The 22,234-nt window shown below is 40.5% G+C and overlaps 1 protein-coding gene across 1 annotated transcript in view; it reads left to right on the top strand.

The window, feature by feature from the left end:
• Positions 1–269: 269 nt before the first annotated feature.
• Positions 270–22,234, top strand: part of LOC111074315 (prolow-density lipoprotein receptor-related protein 1) — a 55,002-nt gene continuing 33,037 nt past the window's right edge. The window contains exon 1 of the mRNA XM_022367044.2: positions 270–904. Within this exon, the coding sequence (XP_022222736.2) occupies positions 772–904 (133 nt within the window). The 5' untranslated portion in view covers positions 270–771. The remainder of the gene's footprint in view (positions 905–22,234) is intronic.

The raw sequence follows: 22,234 nt of genomic DNA, 5'->3' as shown, positions 1-22,234 counted from the left end.
AATCAAAATTGAAATTTGTCTGTGCTCGTTACCTCGTTGTCCTAGCACACCTTGCACTCAGTTATTTCCAAAATATTTAAAATATTTGAATTTATAAGGTAAACAATATCCTTAAAAAATCGAATAATAATATAATACCATATAAAGTTAAAAATTTAATAATCGCATCCAACAAAAAGAAGAAAATTAACATCAAACAAAACCACTCAAAAACTCATAGTGTAACGCAAAACTGAGCAGCGCTCTCTCGAGTCCTGTTCTCTGGCTCGCCGCAAACAAACAAAAAATTGAGTGAAAAAAATATTGGTCCAGCGCGGTCACGTCGCGCATCGTTGTGAAAATTAAACAAAGATTCGAATGCCGACGCCAAAACTATGTGAAATAATAATAATTCGAATAAAAGCCTGTGCGAGAGGTGTGATAGGTAAATTAAAGTGTTTGTTATTCGTGTAATCAAATACATATCTAGTTAATTGAGGAAGTTTCCTTTCCCTCAACTCCGCGCGCGTGTGTGTGTGTGTGCGTAAGTGTGGTTCGCCGGAGGGAGCGAAAGAAGTAAACAAAAACGTGCGACACTGCCACAAAAATGCAAAGTTATATGAAAATCTGAATAAAAAGGTTAACGAAAAGTGCTATTACCGGCTGAGCGAGTTGTAAGGGTATTTGTTTGTGACACAAAGAAGAAAGAAATAGTAAAAGAAACGGAAAGACAGCAGCACAAGCAGCAGCGGCATCAGCAGCGCGGAGAAGCGTGAAGAGCAGTGCGGCAAGATGCCGGCGACAGCGAATGTGTGGGTGTTGTTGTTGTTGTGCTGCTGCATGTTCGTCGCCGTCGTTGTGGATAGCAGTAAATTGCAGGAGCAGCAACAGGAGTCCTCCACGAAGAAACCCTTGGCGGAGAAAGGTAAGAACGTGCTTTATCTCTCATTCTCTTAAAAATTCGTCTGACTCTTTTTGTCTCCCTGTCGCTCTCGTGTTAATTGTTTTTAATCTGCGGTGCATTAACCTGGTAGGGCATCTCCCTCACACTCACACACTTTCATGGCTATGCCAAAAATAACACCAGCGTCTCTCTGTCTGAGTGTCCCTACAAATTTCTCTCTACCTCTCTCTCTCTCTCTTTACGACTCGCCCCGCGAGCATTCACTTTGTTATGCAAATTCTTTGTTTTTCTTGTTTCCACAAAAAAATACCACGCAAATAAACAAAACAAGAAAAACAAAGAAAATGCAAACAATTTTTGTGGATTTGTGTGGAATGTGGTATGTACTGTACTTGCAACAGGAACAAAAAAAAAATAAATAAAAATATTTGCGCTACATGGAAAATGGAAGAAACTTCGAGGAGAGTGCCTAGCCCATTCAGCCCCATGATGGGGAAAATTACCCTTGTCCATGGGCACTTTTACAACGCTTTCTAAACGTTCAACTAAAGTCCAGCCGATCCACGATACCCTCTGCAAGGGTATAAAAAGATCAAAAATCATAATTGGAGGAGTCTCCGCATAAATCATAAACCACTCATGGCCATAAAATGCCTTAGAATATTTGCACAGCAGCAACAAATAAATTTTAATAAATTATGTAAGCTGTCCTCTTGACTTTAAGGGGGGTCACGGGGCGCGGCATCTGCCTCCTATTATGCATGCACATGATCCATGACCGGAGGGGTCCCACGTCTCCATACAAGAGTCTCCCTCGCTTGTTGAGACAGACAATCAGAGCGGGGAGAATCGTAAAAAAAAAATAAATAAAATTAAAGTAAGCATTTCCTCATTTGAGGCGCAACTTTGTCGCAATTTAAACGGGGATTAATGCCCATAAAACACAGAAATCAATCAAACAAATTGCCTGCCTGACAACAGTGAAGGCAAATGCAGTGCCCACGCGTACAGTGAAAGAAATTAACACGAAAAGATTCCATAGCTATTTTTTTCCGTTTCAATTACCACATAAAATGATCTTAATTTCTTTGCATAGATTGAAAGTGATTTGGGGTTTCTTATCAGCAACTTATATTTATTTGGAATGAAATTGGTATGAAATTTAAAAAAATTTGTATGAAAATAAAGTCATTAAATTTATAATAATTTAATTTAGTGGTTAGAGAGATGCGGCAGCAACTAACTTAGAGATAATCAAATGATGTGAGATGGAGGGAGATCAATCCCAAGGGTTAAGGTGAAACGGCTGTTCGCACTGCTAGACAAATCCCAGTCTCAATCACAATGACATATTTTCCATTTACTTTGTTGTTTCATTTAATAAAAAAAAACAACATTCGTTTAATTAATACACTTGCATATTGTTAATCAAGTCGAAATAACTTTATTTGATTCCCTTTTAAATCATTTTTCCAAGACATTTTTGCCTCAACACTCGTTGCTGGGAATTTGCATTTTTGATCGGCCTTTGCCTTTTTGTTCCGTTCCGTTTCGCTTCAATTGTTTTCTGCCTTCGCCTGCCTCCCTTCCTGTCACCATGGCTCCCACATCCAGTCACCCCATCCCCCCTTACACCCTGTCGCACAAGAAGTGTGTAAACAAGACCGTTATGCTTGCGCAGCCTCTTTTAAACAGTTTCGCAATTTGTGCCCTGTGAAAAAAAAAACACAAGGTGTGTTTGTATAAGGTGGTGGCATTTGTTATATTCCCCCAGTTGCCCATTTTGTTTGCCATTCTCACTGCACTCACCCACTCTCATTGTGTAGGCAACTCCTGCAAGTGCAGTCTCTGGCTCTACCTTGTATTAATATACCTTCGAGTGAAGTGCGTCGCAGTGAACGTTACACGCCCGCGGGAAAGCAGGAACAGCTGGGAAGGGGGAATGTCAACAGAAGAGTGGCCCAACGCAACCCTATAACTCTCCCCTTGGCCCTGCCGTCCAGTGCAGGCGGAAATATTGCGGAAATCGTTTATCATGTCGCCAATGGCTCTGTTTTAATAATTGCTGTCCGCGTTAAATGGCCAAAAGGGAGGTCGATTGTGAAGAGAGAAGTGAGAAAAGGTGGCCTTAATTGAGAAACGGTAAGGACAGTAAGCAGCGAATGCTGTGTGGGAAATCCGTGAAACTATAAATGGTATTTATTGCAGGGTTCGGTTCTTACAATCAATCACAAACTACGACAGGAAGTAGTGGGCCACACCAATGAAAAAAGTCCCTCGTCACCTTAAACAATTTGTTTTTTCTTTTCCTGTCCATCTCCGGCTCCGTTTCTGTCTCTGTCTCTGGTCAAGTTCCACCTTCAGTTTTGTTTGTTTGTTTGAATGTTTGCCCTTACCTCCTCTGCCCTGCTATGGCGCTCGCCTCAAGTTCAAGAGCAAACGATAACCTGTCCACAGACGATTAAGTAACAACAACAACAAACAAGTTTGTGAGGTGGGTTACACAAATATACAAACAAACAAACATACACACGTACATACACGCAGTGTGGCATACGCACATAGAGAGGGGGGAGAGACCTTAACTCAAACAGAGACTCATACCAACACATAAGTCACACCTGCCTAAGGCTAGCGGCCCCCAGACCAAACCTGAAGCCAAGATAGAAAAAAAAGGAAGAAGAAGGAGAGAGAGGCAGAAAAATGAAACAATTTGCCTTCGCTGGGGCCAAACACAGGCAGTGCAAAGGCAAAAGCAAATGGAACAGAGCCCAAAACAAACTGGACAAGAGAGGAAGGCTTAGCCTTCGGAAGTCGAAGCATTTGATACCCTTGCGGATCCATCGATCCATCCATCGCAGCATACCTACCATACAGAAATGTATGATACATATACTTGTTTACTTGTACTTTGTATAACGTATGTATATAAGAAGTGAATCATAGAGAACAAAGTATATATATTATATAGTCCGAAATTATACTAAATAATATAAGCATGCAAACATCCGGTTTAAATCAGAGTATGTACATTCTGCAAGGGTACAACCAGACAACCAGAGGCCAAGCCGGCCGGCCGGCTTGTATGTACATATGTATGTGTGGAGTAGAAAGGCAAGTATCAGCCAGGAGTACAGACGTACAAAGAAGAAGCCAAGCTGCGAGGCTTTAATACCCTTCAAGATTTACAGGATTTGTGCTTCAATTGTGGGAAAAAATATCCTTTACTAAAAGGAAGAAGATACTGTACTTTAATACAATGTATTATTGTTTCCACTCCAATTAGATACACTTTTTCCTAGTGAAATAAAAAATGTTGGTAAATCGGATAAAGCACCATTTAGTTTATAGAATTTCCTATTATGATTGAAGAATAATCGAGTGCACCCCATTCTATAAGTTTTCATCTCATCCCTATACTACTTAAGCTGCTCATGTTATATTCTCCCCCCAATGCACCCGGGAGCAATGCGCTTCTTTACGTTTCGTTTCTCCGTTATGGACGTTTTTTATGCATGTCTCTTTTTTGTTGCTATTGATTTATTGTACAATTTATTGTTGTTGTTGCTCAATGCATGCCTTGACTGCTGCTGCTGTTGCTGCTGTGTGTGCTGCTGTCTTTATTGTACTAGTAGTTCTATAATTCTGCTGTTGTAGTACAAAATACATTTATGGTCCGTCTGGTTTGGCATGACGCACGACCGAGATGGGGACCAGAGACCGGTTCGGTTCGCTGAACAAAGACACCAGCAGAAGTCAGTCTAGACGAAGTGCCCAATATGGTCATGGGCAGGACGGGGGGACAGCCAGCAACGAATTCATTTTGTCATCATCCCGAATTCTGCCTTGATTCAACCTGAAATTAAGAGTTGAACTCGAAAATCTCTGTTCAACTTTAGAATACTTTGTTAAAGCAAAGGACTTTACAGATTCCCTTAAAATATTTACTTTCAGTTCGTTTGATACTCTGTCATGCCTACAATATGATGATGTATTTATCTATTATTCGTTCCCCACACAGTTCCATTTGATTCATTATTGCATCTCATGTTTCCATCATTCATTTCGCTCACTGCTTGCCTTTTGAGCAAAACATTTCAATTGAAAGCATGGAAATAATTATGTGGCAATTAAAAATTCATTATGAGTGTGTGTGTCTCCTCCCCATAGCATACAGAAGGAGAATGGCGGAGGCTGTACACTGAGATAAATATCTACACACACACACATGCATTCATACATACATATATTCAAAAGAGATGTAAGCGATGTTCTTTGTGCCAATGGAAACTTGAGTCGTATGTGGGGTATGAAAACTTGTGTTGCCACTTTAGAGCTTAGAGATTATTTTAATTAAAATTGCTTAATTTCGTGTTTATTCTTTCGATTTTTAATGAGCTTATTCCTACACATGTTCTCCACCCCTTTGCCCCTCTCAGCCCGTGCTGCTAGAGAAACATTTTATTTATTTTAAATTAAATCATTTACATTGTACATACATATGTATATATACATATTTCAAACGTTTGACACACATGAAATAACAAACATGAATTTGCTGTTTCCATTTCTATTTGCATTAATCCATAGTACAGCCATAGCCACAGAACCCACCCACTAAACTGCGGTTTGCACACACACACACATACATACAAATTTAGCAGAGTAATAAGCTGACTCTGTGTGTGTGTGCGCCACTCAATTTAGTTTTAATTAGCAATGAGCATGGAATAGTTGTACCAAGAGAGCTACAAGCTCAACGAGCATCTCAAGTGCACCTTCCCCCTCTTTCTCTTTCTCTCCCTACTCGTTCCCCATCTTTCGACGCTTTTCCTCCGCCCGTTGCATACTTTTGGCATAATTATTTGGTTCATTATCGTAATGAAAATATATTTTATAATTGCCATTTACCCCAGGGCCAGAAATGGTAGGGAATTGAGTAAGTGGCTTACTTGAGGTCAAAAAGGTTTTCTTTGTGAAGTGGTGCCCGCCGGGGGCTTAACGAAGCAATGGAAAGCATATTTCTAAATTTTTAAATACACTTAATAATAACAGTGGTAGTGTATATTATGAATGTATATGATGATTATCCTAATGGAAATACACGAGATCTAATAGGAGCTCAAATTAAAAAAGTTCCACTGTATTAGAGTAGTTTCAATTCGTTTTCTACTCGTTCAAACTTTATCCTCCGCTCTTTAATGAGCTTTAACAAACCACAATAAATCGTCACACGTACATACACACCCCTACACCCTCCCACAGTTAGCATATGGGTGCCGCATAATGCTAAAGCTCTCACACGCACACAACACAACAAAATTCTGTTATAACAGAAACTGCAACAACTTCTCTCGTTCAATCCCTGTATATGGTCAGCCCTCGACGTTGAAGTGTTGCTGCCGTTACTGAGCAGATTCGAATATTGAAAGAGAATTTAAATGGGGTTTTTTGCAGGAAGAAAAGTGAGGAGAACTGTGAGAGGCAGGGGAAGGCGTATGTTTTAAATGTTATAGTAGTCATGTAACAATAAAACCACAAAGCCAAACCAATCCTTCTACCCTGCTTAGGATCTCTGTTACAAATTTGCAGTGGTTTATACGCACTTTGACTTTGTGATTAGAAAGTTCTCGTACTCTATACAGTACGTACTATTCATGTATTGTATTCATGGAGTATAACAAGTTGCCACAAAATGCAGTGCTGCCTGCCCACGCATAAACCGTTGACAATTTATCATCTCTACTCTCTCTCTCTCTATGCTCCTGGTATTGCATTTTATAAAGTAATTTAACCGTATGACGACAGGCATCAGCAGCAGCAGCAGTAGTACAAACAGAGTGGCAAGGGGGTAGAATACATATGTGTGTTGGTGTGAGGTGGAGGAGCAGCGCAGGCAGGCAAAACGCAAATTAATGATACGCAATTGCGGCAAATCGCACGCTTCCATGTGGGCGACATTTTGTTTGAAGTGCACTTTGTCCCCTGTATGTGGCCCATTGGTGCGGTGAAAGAGACAGGGAGTTGCTCTGCCGTAATCGTATGCTGTAGTTTGCTTGTTCTTTCCCTTTTCTCTAGCTGTATGCTCGACTAGGAGAAAGTTTCTAACAGCTTGAAGATATGTAAAGCATATCGAGACAATTAAGTGACATTCGATATTCGTTTACTATGATCTGCAGCACGTTACACTTATTGCATCTGGTAATATTTTTTTCATGCTGCTGATCATCTCTGTTATCATCTCTGTCGTATGCTTCTGCTATGTTAACCGATACAGGGAGTACAGTAGTCGGTGCTCTACCTGAAATTGCAGCTATCTAGAATCCATTCTCTCTCATACTCACACTCACACTCTCTCTTTCTTTTTTTTTGTTGCTTTGCATATTTGTCTACCTTTGTGCACTCGGTGTGGCTACGCTGCTGCTGCTGCTGCTTCTGATGCTGCTGCTGCTGTTGATGATGGTTTCTGTTGTTGCTTTTCTTGTTGCTTTTTGTGCTGTAATTTTTTCCGCTTCCTTTGTTTGCGCCAGGCTTCTGCTGTCGTTGCTGCTGCTGCTGCTGGTGCTGCTGGTGTTGTTTTCTGCTGTCGCCGCTGCGTCTGTTATTATAAGCAGAGAGCTTTAGCCGTTTTTGCAAATTACTTCCACTTCTCATTTCGCTCTACCCAAGGCCCGCCGCTCCTCCCCTACATGCCTATTGTTTGGTTTCTTTGGCGGGGGTCCATTTGGAGTGTGTAACTACTTCCTTTCGACTACCCACAGATCCCTCCCCAACGCTTTCCTTTCCGTTACTCTTAACCCTCTTTCTCTATCGCTCTCTTTGGCTAATCACAGCCATGCCAAAACACAGTCATCAATATACCCACTCCACAAAACTCATGTCGAAACATGTCTGCAATAACCGTTGATGCAGCGCTATTTGGTTCTCTAATTTATGGCATTGTCCAATTTTGTGGGTAAAGAGAGGGAGAGAGAAAGAGAGATGCTTATCAGTGAGACACGCGCGCTCTGGAACGCTATGAAATGAGAACGGAACAGCCGAGGCATGAAATATGAGCATCCCACAATGGAATGGGAAACCGTCTGAGGAAAGACAACGAGACATGGGTCTGCAAATTGAATTCGAATCCATGCTATGGATATACATTGTACATATGTATGTATGTATGTATGCACATATATATGAACTTTAGTGCCCATGCAGTGCCTGGACCTATCCCAATCTCATCCTACACATATAGATACATACATACATCAGTAACATTTCTCTCTCATAGATTCGGCCCTCTTTTGTCAGTGCCCGGGCATTCGACCTTCACCAACACCAGCACATAAACGTTATTTTAATTAAATTTCTATGCAAATGTTTTTCAAACGCAGGAAGGAAGAGGCCTAAGCTAAAATTAAACTAATTAAAATGTTTTGCGCTATAAATCAGCAAAAATTCCCCACACATAGGGGGTCAGGACCTCGTCCTAGGTTCCATTTCCCCTTTAGTTAATTTTGAGAAGTTTTCGAGCGCGTTATGTGGGAGAAGAGCAGCATCGAAAGATGTGAAGAGGGATTTTTGTTTCTCTTTACGCGCGCTGACAAAGTTTGTTAGTTTTAGCGCCAATTTTAATGTGCAAACTTTTAGCGCAGACTGTTTCAAGCCACTTTTTGTCAGCCATATGATGAAGGAGGGGGGAGTCGGGCACGGAGAGATCGCTTTGGGTTGAATGATTAGCAAAAGTTTTTCATTTTGTGGCGCTCCCCTACTAACTAGAAAATTCAGTGTTTCTCATAGTCTCAAAAGACGATGGAGGAAAGTCGTAAATGCAGCAATTTTCCAGCTTTTTCAAGGGAAACTTATCCGCTGGGAGAACTTTGGTCAGAAATTTTCCTAGCCTCCTTTTGCGACACTCCAAAAACTGAATTGAAATCAATTTACACCACAGCTAAATCTCTTTCAGAAACACCTTCAATTAAAAATCAATTCTACTCCACGTTACCTCATCAATCAAATTGGATTAATTTATGAAAACTTCCCTTTGGCTTTATAAAAAAAATAGGATCCTCTGAAAGAAAGCAGCAAAAAGTTCAGGCTTTTCAATTAAATTTGATAATTGTGAAAAATAATAAAGCAATAAATACTGAAGGGGGGAAAACATGGAACAAGTAAAAGCAATAAAACAATAAAATGTTGCCATCCATTTTCGCCATTTTTTTCCACTCCCCCTTCCAGGGCCAGAGAGACCCCCCCATGATGATGATTTGTGTAATTTTCGCCCTGGCGAACAATTTTTCAATTTAATTAAAGCATCTCCCCTTACATACGCTGTGGATCTGAATCTATATCTGAATTTATGGATATATGCCGCAGCCGTGCCCTGGCTCGCCTGGCCCCACCTCCCTTGTTGATGGTCGTCGGGTCGAATGAATTTCAATTTCAATTTTCATGCTCTCCCATTAATATATGTATTTACCTTTGTATATGTATTGCACATACACACATACTCGTAGTGTGTGCTTGAAATTTATATCAGAGATCTATTACATGACCTGAAATTGCATAAAAAAACAACAGCATGGAATGTGTCGCAGATACAGATGCAGATAAAAAAACAACAATCTGGAATTGATGGAGTGCCAAATTGACAAATGATTGACAACATTGATATTTCCGAAGTGCAATAAATCAAAAAGAAAAGGAAAAGTAAAATTATATCATTTATACGAATAAATATATCATATATTGCTTTTGAGGGAATTTTTCTGCCTGATGCGAAAATGTTGAAAAATGGTTTTCAGAATGGTTAAAATACGCTGCGTACAACTCGGAAATCAATTAACCCAAAGCTGTTGTCGAAAAAGAACTTTATTTTGTCAAATATTTGGTAGCTACAAAAACTCTGTATAGAAACTTACTCAAAGGAGACTTTTACTAAAACTAAATCTATTTTCCAAACATAAAAGTTTTGCGGAGATTAAATTCTTAAATTTTGAGTTCCAATGCAGGCAATCTCTCAAATGCCTTCCGCGAATTTTTCTATAGACCCTGCTGCAAATGACACCCTTTTTTTTGGCGACATAGTAGTATACATATTTCTGGAGAGCTCTTTCTAAAGCCAGCCCAGCCCGGTCCCAAACTCGCGATACAAAAGTCAAAAAGTCACCACCAAATCCAGGGGAAAAAAAGTAAAGAGGCCAACCCCCACCAGTGGCCACTCCCTTCGCTTTTCATCAATCTTTGTTAATCATTTTCCTCTACATGGAAAAATCGAAAAACGAAAAAAATAATATTTATATTTCTGTTTCGAACTGCATTGCCGATTTTTTTCAAAGGAGAGTGGCCAACGTATCCTGTATGGTGGATGATGGACAGGGAAAAATTGAAAAACCTCTTATTTTTGTTGCTGTTGTGCAGGCGCCCGCATTTTTTGTATACATATGTACATATATATTTTTTCATTCTGCTCGCTCTACTAATTGTCTTTTATTTTGATGACTATGTGAAAGTTTTTAATAACTTTCTAGGTTTTTCGAGAATCAGTTTTAAGGGAGAACTAACAAAGATTTAATCATCCAAGCGGAATGAATCGAATGAAGTTCTGATGGGTAAAATATTTTGTTATTGGTTGATGGCTAAACATGATTAAAATCATTTTACATACACATGTACTACATTGTACATTTGCAAATTTTGTATGTAAATAGAGATTAGAGCTATCTTTAAATACAGATATTGGCAAATAGAGTCCCACTGACTCGTATGTGGTTTCAAGAGGGATTTGATCTCTTAACTACTGACATTTCAGAAAATATCTGTAATTAGATGATAGCAAAACATTTGTGAAGCTTGTGTCCTGAACAAAAATACCGATTGCAATACAGCTGATAGGGCAATTTGTTAGCTTAGAGTTGGGGAACACATATACATACATACATAGTTTGAAAGGTTATCAAACTGCGGAGCTGGATTTGAAATTGCCTCAAAGTCGTTGCGGTTGAAATTCGATTCAAACTAAACTAAACATAATGATTAGTTTCTATCTCGGTCTGTGGCTGACCCTTGACATTTTCTGGCCTCAATTTGCTTAGGCGCTGAGTTGGGATTGGGTTGGATTTTCTGTCATATTTTAGGAAAAGGTCGACAACGGAAACTAGCTGCACATCTCCCCCTAGCCACCCCCGTATTCTATCTATCTTGGTCTCATTTTCGTTGCCCCTATTTGTTGCTGTTTTTGTTGTGTTTGTTTCATTTTTTTGTTTTGTCCATTGTAGAAAATTAAAATTGTGCTTTGTTTCAATTTGTCTGTTGTTTGCTTTGTGTGTGTGTTGCGGAGGAAAAGAAAGATTTTTAATTTCCTCGCGCAGTCACAAAGGGATCCTCCAGCTAATCCAATGGACAATGGCTGGACACAAAAGGGAATGAGGGCTTGCCGAAGTTATCAGTACCCTTGCAGAACCAAATTGAACAAGTTTTTTTTAGGAAATACCTTAATTTGAATCGAATATTGTACATTGAAGATATATTTATATATGATATCTTGATGGTACCATCGTCTGAGCTGTGTTTTGTTATGATTCCAAATATCTTGTCGAATCCTAATACTCTCTGAAAGGGTATATAACGTGTAAAAATGAGCAGCAGTGGGGAGCGAATCATAAAGGAAAAGAAGCAGAAACAGACCGACCCCCTACACTATTTGTTTGTCTCCCTCACCATCCATATCTCTCGTCTGTCTCTGTCGTGAGGCGCACCGCTAGCAAACACAGAGATGCTCTGCTCTGCTCTTTTACCTTAGACAAATACATTTAAGCAGGAACGGGAGAGTGAGAGAGCGGGTTGAGCAGCTTGAGACTCATTTACAGCTGCAGCTTTTAATCTTAATTTTATAGTAGTGCCAAAGGTTTGCCTTTCTTACTTCCTCCTGCATCTTCCTTCCCATTCTTATGTAAACAAACTGCACTTTTGTGAAGACTTCCTCTGCTCTCTATTCGTCTGCCCTTTCTGCTCTGTGCTCTCTTACCTCTCTAACTCTTCAGCTCTTCAGCTCTATCTCTGTCTCTTCAACATTTTTTAGTGCCACTTTAGGACTTGCATCTCAACGACTGCATCTCTGTGCATGTCTGGTCAGGTTCATAATGGAAATGCTTGAACTTATTTAAACAGTTTAAATATGCGTATATGCATATGCACACTTCACACCTCCCCCCCCTCCCACAAGGCCTCAATAATTAGAGACAATTTACGACAAAATATCATATTTACAATGTGTAAATTATTAGAATTATTTATTGAATGTGTTTGCCATCCAATTAGAGTCAAAAATGCTTAAAATTGTTTAATGCGATTTATTTTGTAATTTTAATTAGATTTTGTATAGAAAATATGTATTTAATTGGGAAAAGCCCACCCAAAATCAATAATATTCAGAAGAAAGCTGTTTCATTTGTTAAAATTTAATAGGATTAAAATGACACATTTTCTATTATATAATATAATTTTCCATTTATGTATTATGCTTTTTAATTCGTTTTTTGTGTTGAAATATTTTAGTTTTGAATTAAAACCGCACTTTGAAGCTACCATATTGTAGGAAGTAGACATCCATTGTCGTAACTTTATTCATTTTCACTTCCCACTGCTCATCCTCCACTGTTTGTGCTGTACGTGCTGGTCCTTTGATTCCTACTACTCCCCACCGTGTGTTTCTACTGGTACGCTCTGGTCCTTCGGTGCCTGCACCACACAAATTGGCTTCAAATCTTTTGACATGCTACGTCAAGTTTGTCATATGTCCTGCATACACTTCGGGATGACAAGGATTTGTGTGTAGCCTCTTCCAAGTCCTCCTTCGACCGACAGACGACGTGTTGGTGGAGGAACAAATGCCAAGCCAGAAAATTGTTTTAAAGTGTGTCAGCATTTGCCTGTCTACCTCTCTCTTTCTCTTTCTCTGTTTCTCTTGTCTCTGGTTTCCCTCCCTAAGTGAAAATGCCTGGAATTTTAATGAAGGGGGAGGGACGACAGCATAGCTCCCGCTTTCGGTGGGCAGTCGGCAGAGATTTGTCTGCTTCTCTTGCCTCCCATCGGTGGCTTACGTGGGCCACCGTCGATTCCTCCTTGATGGAAACGCTGCTGCTGCCGCAGCCGCTGCTTTGCATATTTTTCCATTAAAAACGATTTAAATACCTTTTGCTAGGCTTTCGTTTCCCCATTCGTCTTATCACAGGCTCTCTTTCGACACTTTGGCGGAGGAGGAGAAAGTTCTCCTGCCACCGCCCTGCACCTCGTTTCAAAGCTGGTAAAAAAGATTGAATTTTATAATAAATTTTACGAGAAGAAGACACCAATACCACACTATCTATAGCCATAGCCTCCTTGAGAGCCGCAGAGAGCCTGTCGTTCGCCTGGAGATTTATGTGTGGCATCAGGGGCTCGGGTTAAAGTCAACATGTCTCTCGCTCTATCTCTCATTTTGGATATCCTGCGACTGTGGCATCGACAATTGAAATTTAAATTTAAGGTGTAACAGAGGTGCAAAAAATGTAAAAAAATGTGGGGGAAATTGCAACACAGCAAAAATTTGCTTCGAGATGCATACCAACGAGTTGTCTTACATTATGGGCGAACTACATACATATGTATGTATGTAAAAGGAAACCTATGTATAATTTTCAATTGTTAATCGCACCCTTTAATCGTTATTAATATGATTTACTAAATGGCTTCCTCTTCTCTTCTTTCAGGTAAATGCGCTCAAATTTGTGCCTCGGTTAACCGCATATGAGGATTAAATTGACCAAAATATCTGCCGTATAATTGTGTGGGACATTAAATGTCTGAAGTACTGCAAATTGTGGCCATTATTACAATTGTTATTACGAATTTATTATTATTATTATTATTAGTATTGTGTATTATGAGTATATCATACAAAGGCAGCTCGCAATGGCAGCACAAACCACAAGATTGAGTTTTATATGCCACACAAATTACGTATACGCCGCGGAGACACAGAGGCCAACGACTACGAACAAATCAAATCAGCAGCGCTTAAGTGCCAGCAATTCAGAAACTGAGAAGTAGTTTATGCATACATACATAACATATACATATATGTACATGTATATATTATTTATATATAAAGCCACGAGCTCATCAAGTATTTACGAGTACGAGTATGCCCATCAAATCATTTCATAAAATAGTCGTGAATATAAACAGATATATTAAGTTGATGTCATAATTCATTTTAGTTATGATTTTGGATCGATTATGATTAAGATTTGGACACTTTTGTGGAATAGAAACGACTTTAATTAATTATTTAATAATATTTGCGTCTGTCAAGACTTGGGGACTGAATTTTGATGTGGCAACTGCCAGCTGGAAGGATGGGGATGCCAATTTTTGTTTGTTGTCTAATTTCATATTATGACTTCTAAATCAATCTGTATTTAAAGACATTCCAATGAAATTACCACAAAAAGCAAAGCCACGGGCCATACTTGAAATGCTCGTAAATCAAATTCATAAATCCTTCGACTGTCAACAGCCCTGAAAATGTTGCTGCTACATTTTGCTCAAAATTCCATACACAAATACATATATTTATTTGATAATAAACATTTTCAAGCAGCGTACAGCCTACAGCTTGTGTCTGCTATATATTGAAATTATTTGTGAAAATTAAACAAAGAAAATAAGTCTAGACCTTGGGAGTGGCTCTTTTCCTTAGCCAAAAGATGCACAATACAAATGGAGCATCAATTTCTTCTAGCTAATATGCCCGAGAGTACCGCTTGTGTGTGTGTGTGTGTCGAGTAAACAACTTGGTTTTTTTTTGTTGCTTGGAATATTTTTGAAATATTTAAAGAATTTTTTTAATTTTATTTAGCTTTTGTTTATGCAAAATTTTAATAACAAACGCAATATTCCATACAATACAATAAGAATCGTTTTATAAATGGAAAATGGCAAACATAGCTGTACGATTGCAAATGAAAATTCCTCTTCGCTCCTGACTCCCTCCACTTTTCCCCACGTTTTTCTTTGCTGAGATTCTGATGGCCACTTCCGATTTGGCAATTTGGCCGCCAATTCGTTTTTTGCCAGTTGAATTTATGAAACTTTTAAGATTTAAGTTTCCCGCTTCGCTGTTGCACTCGCTCTCTCACTCTTTGTCGGAAACTTTGTGGCCAGTAGGGGGCTGGGGATCGGGAAAGTTGGACTGTTCCCGGGTAGGTGGTGGGGGGGTGCCTTGAGTACTTCATTAGGTCGCTTTGTTGCTCATTAAGTGCGCACATTAGTCGATTCAGGGAGCAACTTTTCATGCGCGAACACACGGGCATATACCCATAGCATACCCTTTCTCAGAGTGTATAATGATTTGTAGAGACTTTCCAAATGCAGTCTGAAGCGAACAAAATGTTTCTGCAAAGGGTAGCTGATGGTTCGACTTTCGGGGTTGCTCCTTTCATGTTTTATGTAAATACTTTTGGAAAAGATTTTCTACCTACGATTTGGCGCCTTATGCTCCACCTCAGCCACTCCCTCTTCACTTTACCCCTGCAGCGACGTTGCCCTTTCAGTTTCAATCAGCGGCAGCCGCAGACGCAGTCACAGGAGCCTGGCTGCATGTTTTCATTATTAATGCCTCCAACCTTTCTCCAACTTCGTGCCACATCCCGCACCGCGCCGCCTGCTGTCTGCGGCGCCGTCTTTTGCTGACTTGGCTTTTTGTCTAGAATTGCAACCACATTGCGTTGGTCATGGCCCAGACTGCTGCTGCTACTTGCTGCTTGCTGCTGACTGCGTTGCCCTCGGCTCGAGTGGGATTCTGTTTCCTGTTTTATTGCGGCTGCTGCAACGTGCTACCCGCTGTACCCGCAGTGCATCGCTCTCTTTAGCGGTGCCAAGTTTTACGCCGTTCTGCCAAATCAATTGTTTGTAATGAACTTGCAACAGAATGGTGGCAGTCCTCGGTAGTTGATGTGGCAGTCAGCGTCAGCCACTATGGGATGTCAAGGGAAAATATGGCAACAAAATAAAGTCTAAGCTAAGTCTTCAATAAGTAAATTTATGTATTCTGATGTTAAGGAGAGAGCCCGACGACCCTCTCTCAGTGCTCGCCCTGAGAGTGTTCTCGTGTTCCATGTTCCGTGTTCATCTTCTGCCCAAGAATCCCATTACGACAGCAATTGGAATTAATTAGTGCTGTAATTTGATTAAGTACAACGTCTCCGTCTTCTCCTATGCCTACCTCCTCCTTCTCCTTCTCCTCCTCCCTTCTACTGTCTCTCATTTGTCTCTCGAGTGTCTGCATAAATATAGTATATGTATGTACGAGTATTGGGCAACCGGCAAGTAAATTTCGCTCGAGTATTTCTGGTTGTCTGGTTGTCTGTCGTGTGTATTTGCATTGTGGCTCCCGAAAGATGTTCATGCTTTGCGCTTCTTCATTAACTAATTGTTCCTCGGCTTTCCACCATTGGATTCTCGTACTCATAACGAACCGCGACAACAAAAATACACCAAAAAAACGACACGTGTTAAGTACATATATATGTAAATGAAGGCAAGCAAAGGCTTTCCTGCCAGCAATGAAGAACTCGATATCATTATAATGAGTTTTGGTGTTGCCATTCCCAGGGTATGTGCGAAGCGAATGGGATAGGTGTATGTACATACATATGTACACATTGTGGGCGGCTTTTCCTGTGCAGACATTTGCCTCTAACTCTCACTCAACAACAGCAAGGACTAAGTTCAACGACAGCTCTACTCGACTTGTTTTTATGATACTCTCTGAGAGTGAGTCTATCATTATGTTAGGCTCTCTCCAACCAGCTAAAAAATACAGAAAAGAATTGTTTCTTTCTATTTTATTTTATTCTATTAATTTAAGGCTGATATAAAATATATTTACATAAAAAAATGCGAGCACTAGTTACTAGGTCTCTGTTGTTTTTTTTTTTTTATAGATTTTTGATTGGTGTTTCTGGATCTAAATATGATTAACTTTGAATGCAGGGTACTTGTGCGTTGATTTCTTTTAATTGCACAATTCCTACAAGTTTTCACTTTGTCTGTTGCTTTGGTGAACTTTGCATCCACATCCAGGCATCTGCATCCACTCACACATCTCATTGTTATCGTCATCATTGTCCTCGTCCTCGTTCTATCTCGTTTCTCCTTTGCCACATACTGAAAATTCCAAATTAAAGTGGTGGTGGCGCGGGGTTGCCACGTGAGCTTGGATCTGTTAACATCTTGAGCCACATTGACGCCTCCATGTGAGAAGCATTTACATAACAGCTGGTTACGCCGCGAGGTGCCATGCCCCTTTTGACACTCCCACATGCGGATGGGCAGGGCGGTGGGTGGGTGACTTTGGCTTCGCTTGGTTTTGGCTTTTTGTTTTTGGCCACACAAAGGAAATTGCCAATTGCAAATCAATTTAGGCAACAACTTTACATAAATCAAATGCTCTAGCACCGTCAGCTGTTTGAAATGTCTTTTTGTGCCCGATTGGAAAAGCGGAAAATGGGGGAAAACGGTACGCAAATACGAATTGAAACATATGGCTGGAAGGCTGCGTGGCTGGGAGGATGTGTGGGGGCTGCTAAGATTCAAAGATGTTATTCCTTTCGTTTATTTGCCGAAAAAAAAAAACAAAAATGAAATAAGGAAGCAATTTTTGTTTGCAAATTTACAAAAGAAATTGTTTCGGCTCTGCTTTCTTTTGGGCCATGGAAATTTGCGGACATGGCAAAAACCAAATGCCAAGAAAAAAATACAACAAAAACTGTACACAAAATAAGTAGAATTGGGTGAAAAATAAGGAAAGCCTCTGCTGCTGTAATTCTTTCCTTCTGTCTGCCCGCAAATCAAACCAAAAACAAAACCAAAATCCATTTGCGCCTTTGGGGGCAACACTTGACTGATTCTCTACTTTGGCTTAGACCCAGACCTAGCCCCAGCCCTATCCCGCTACCGCCCCCTCTGGCCCAAATGCGAGCATTTCACTCAATTCTCAGTTAACGCAAAAGCAGCTCAAAGTGATTGATGGCTGAATGCATAAATTATTGATGGCCATAGACAATGCTGCCTGCTTCTAGTAACTGACTGGCAGCTGACAGGGGAGCCAAGTGGGTAGGCGCCAATGAGCCCTAGTTGGGTGAATGAGAGAGAGAGAGAGAGAGAAAAGGGTCTTAAAGACTGTTATACCTCTCTGGTGGCAGGGAGAGAGAGAAAGCGAGAATGATGTGGCAAATTTTTCGTAGCTACAGGGAGAATGAATGGGCAACAGAATGCCCTACAGAATGCCCTACTGAATGTTTACGAGGCTACGCTCTGAGGTTAGTTAGTTAGTTAGTTAGTTAGTTACAGCATCGGAAATGCAGCTAGAACTGAATGAAATTTATCTTCATATAGAAAACTAGAGACGAATGCAATGGAATCAAAAATGCACGAAATGGACACTCAAAAGCACTTCCAATGATCATTTACTCTATTTCGGTTCAACAAATATATATAAATTCAGGAAATATAATTTGTAATGTTTCTAGTTCTAATTGCAGCGTATCCCCCAGTCTCCTATGTCCTACATTAAAATCTTTGGCATAGATGAGGCAAATTTCTTCTGCCTTTGGTGTACTTTTTGGTTTATTTTCTTTTTTCTTGGGTATTGATTTCGTCAAAATCTTTTTTTAGACCTTTGCTCAATAGTCTAGTCGAGTGGTGGGGCGAAAAGAGGCGTAAAAACAATTTAAGCGTAATTTGAAGCTTAAAGTAAACAGACAAATACGAAACGGAGAACGGAAGAGAGCAGTTGGACAGGCGCTCGCTCGGACAAGGGGACATTGGCATGGCAATGGGAATGAGAATGGGGAATAGGAATAGCGTGAATAGGGGGCATAGACGAACGGGGGCTGGTTGTAATTGTTGTGTTGACTGATGATGGCCATGTTTGACAGTTTAATAGCCCCAATGGTCATGGCCACAGCCACTGCCACTTCCCTCCACCTCCCCGCCGATGCACGCCTGTCAAATGCTGGCAAATCATTTGGCAGGCAAGCGAGAGAAGAAAAAAAAAACACCCCAATATTCGAGAATGAAATCGGAATTCCGCCTATAGGCTCATAAAGTAGAAAGTGATCTAATTGGAATTCGACAGAGAGAGAGAGAGATGTACATTGGCTATACCAGTTCCCATCCAATATTTATCCTTGAGATATATACTGGAGAATATGTACCACAGAGTGGCTTTGGCTATATATACACATATGCGAGATCCCTGATATGTTTATAATCTTTCCAGCTATTATGAGGGACAGGACAGAGAGTGAGGTGGGTGCACGCGTTCCTTAGATGATGTTAATTTGTTTTGAAATGGGAATAGTCTGCTGCCCTGCGTATGAAAGCAGCCAACGGAGTTTGAATGCCGAGCATATGAATAGATTCTCAAGTGGTGCGCCCATTTAGCATGGGCCAACTAAGGGTTAATGTTTGCCTTACGCCCAGAGAAGTGCCATGTCCCCCCTCCCACTAGCCCATCGTACACTTTTAATTCGTTGAAGCAGTTTTTTTCTCTCATTCTCTATTCATTTTTTTTGTTGCTTCTCCTGCTGCTTCTACTTGTGCTCCTCCTGCTGCTTCTACTTGTGCTCCTCCTTCTGCTTCTACTTGTGCTCCTCCTTCTGCTTCTGGTCTGCTCTGCTGCCGTTTGTGCTGCCTCTTTTGATTCTTGCCCAAGTGCGTAAAGCTTTCAAAGCTGAGCGGCTTAAGAGCTTTGCAACTGTTGTTGCTGTTGGCTGAGGTTTACACTTTCTAAAGGTAACATATCCGTCGGTTTATACATACATACATACCTACATACGTACATATGTACGAACATACATCATGGGTTAAAGTTATGCCTATCAATGGCAGCAAAGAGTGGCAAAGAGATGGGGGAAAGACATCTATGGAAATTGGAATCATTGGAAGAGGCAGAAGAGGCTCCGCCAAGCATGATAACGAGGAGAAGTACAGTGTGGGTGGGAGGGGGTTGTTGCTATGACGATATTGACATGTGTCACATATGTTGCGCTTGCTGAAGTGTGGGAGCAAACGGAATGAAGCGAAGATGAGAAGGAGCAGCAGAGAGGGGGGTGGTAGAAGAGCAGAGAATCAAAGTGTGGGGTGGAGTGACAGAAGGAGAGAGGAGTGCTTGAGATGTTGTGGAATGTGCTCCAAATTGCCCCATAAATATTTATCGCCCTCTGTGCAGGAAGAGCAGATAGAGGAGGAGGAGGAAGAAGAGAGGGAAATCATTTATTCATTTACCCCGAAAATGAAATATCCGTTTATTCCATATAGGAGGGAGTACACAAAAACACAAACACGCACACACACACACACACACACACACACTGCACAAAGTATTTTTGTGCATATATGATATTATGATAGATTTATGATTTTCCCAAGAAATAATTGAATTTCGTTGAAACAAACAAACCAAATCCGATTTAAAAGCAAGAGGAGACACGTCTCAAGGAAATTTCATTGCCTTATCGCGTATAAATATATCCTACATATGTATGTATATAGCTATCGCTTTAACGGTACAAGAAACGTGCTTAAAACATATACATACAAACAAATACAAAATTTCCACAATATTGAAAGCTTACTGTTGCTGTTGTTGTTGCTGTTGTCGTCTCGCATGTCCCAGAAAAACAAAATAAAACGCAAATTTTTCCAAGAACCGAAAACAGAAAAAAGCGAACAGCAAACAGCAAACAGAAGAGAATACAGAAAATGTAACTAAAATTGGAATCAAGACCTCTCTGGCTGTTGTTGTTATTGTCGACAATTTTTTGCAATTGACTATGCAATCGTCGTTCCCGCATCTAATCTGTCAGGGTTAATTTAAGGCGAGTTGAATAGATAGGGGGCGGGCGGGGGGCTCCAATTCATGCAATGCAATTCATTGCTCTCGGGAAAAAAAGATGCGCCAGCCAAAAGAAAAAGAAAACGAAGAATTATAGGGAATACGAATGCCAATAGTTCTTGTTGAACCAATTGCAAAGGGGAATGAGTACTTTGCTGATTGCTGACTAATTATGATTTCTATGGAACATTAAGTTTTATTCGAAAAACTCTGTCGAGGGATCTATTATAATCGGAAAAAATAAATAATAAAATATTGTTAAAGATTCTACAGATTCAGCGATTTAATAGACCATCTAGTCAGACTCTGTTAAGTGGTATCAATTCAGATACATTTCTTGGCCTAAATAAAGTGGTTTTAGCACAAAATAAGGAGTTAGAAACCCGGGGAGGGGAATAGACTTGAATGGAGGTGCCACATTTCAGTAGCCCAATTAAATGTCACACCCGAAATGCGCTCGAAATAAAGTTTAATATGCATTTTCATAATTTATGCTTGACCGCCCCCAGAGAACTTGTCTGCTGACTTCCCTTCCCACTGTCTGCCTACCCAGAAGAAATCTATCTGAATCTTTGTGTCTAAACTAGTTTACCCAGTTGATTGGCTTGCTGTTTGGCTTGGTCTGGCCTGGGCTGGGCTGTGCTGTGCCGTGCCCGGTTAACGACTTTGAAAGTCTCTCTTCCCCAAGAACAGCACCGGCCGGAGCGACAGCCCACGCAGCAGACCTGCTGGGACCTCCACTTAATGGCCTGACGACCCAAAATATACTTGGAGTAAAAGCAAACTCAAATCAAATCGAGTAAATATTAATGACAGACCACCGACCGACCGACCGACCGACCAAGAGCAGCAGCAGCGGGAGCAGCACACGTTGGGGAATTTGAATAAATTATTGCACATTTACAGCTTCAAGAAATCACATTCTAATGTCTTCGATTCGATGGATTTCCAATGCGATTAGTTTGCTCTATCTCCGGCATTCTGTGTGTGTTCATGTGTGTGTGGGTTGTGCGAGTATTTGAAGTCTCTTTCGAAAGCACAAAACTTGTGTCAAGTGAGTGGAAAAAAGGTTTAACCCTCGTACAGAGTTCATACATAAATAATACTCGTAGATGCTCTAAAGGCTGCTCTTAAGGGTCTCAGCAGGTCTCAGGTGATGCCTCTCATGCTTGATGATGATGCTGGTGATGTTGGATGATTGTATCGGGTTGGCCACCATATGGTTGAATGGACAACAAGATGGTATCCCTTTGATGAACTCTCTTTCTCTCTCTTAGTATTTATATTTGATTGGATCAAAGCTTTATTTCGGATCAACTGAACGGCTTACCAATTGTGGCTAAAGTTCAGCTAAATAACAGAAACAGAGGCAGTAGAGTCATGGGACGGAGTCTCAAGAAAATACCAAATCAAGATTCGCCCGT

The sequence above is a fragment of the Drosophila obscura genome, unplaced genomic scaffold, assembly GCF_018151105.1.
Source record: "Drosophila obscura isolate BZ-5 IFL unplaced genomic scaffold, ASM1815110v1 contig_17, whole genome shotgun sequence".
Classification (NCBI taxonomy): Eukaryota; Metazoa; Arthropoda; class Insecta; order Diptera; family Drosophilidae; genus Drosophila; species Drosophila obscura.
The sequence above is the reverse complement of the archived record's forward strand: the minus strand, read 5'-3'. Positions and strand labels throughout refer to the sequence as shown.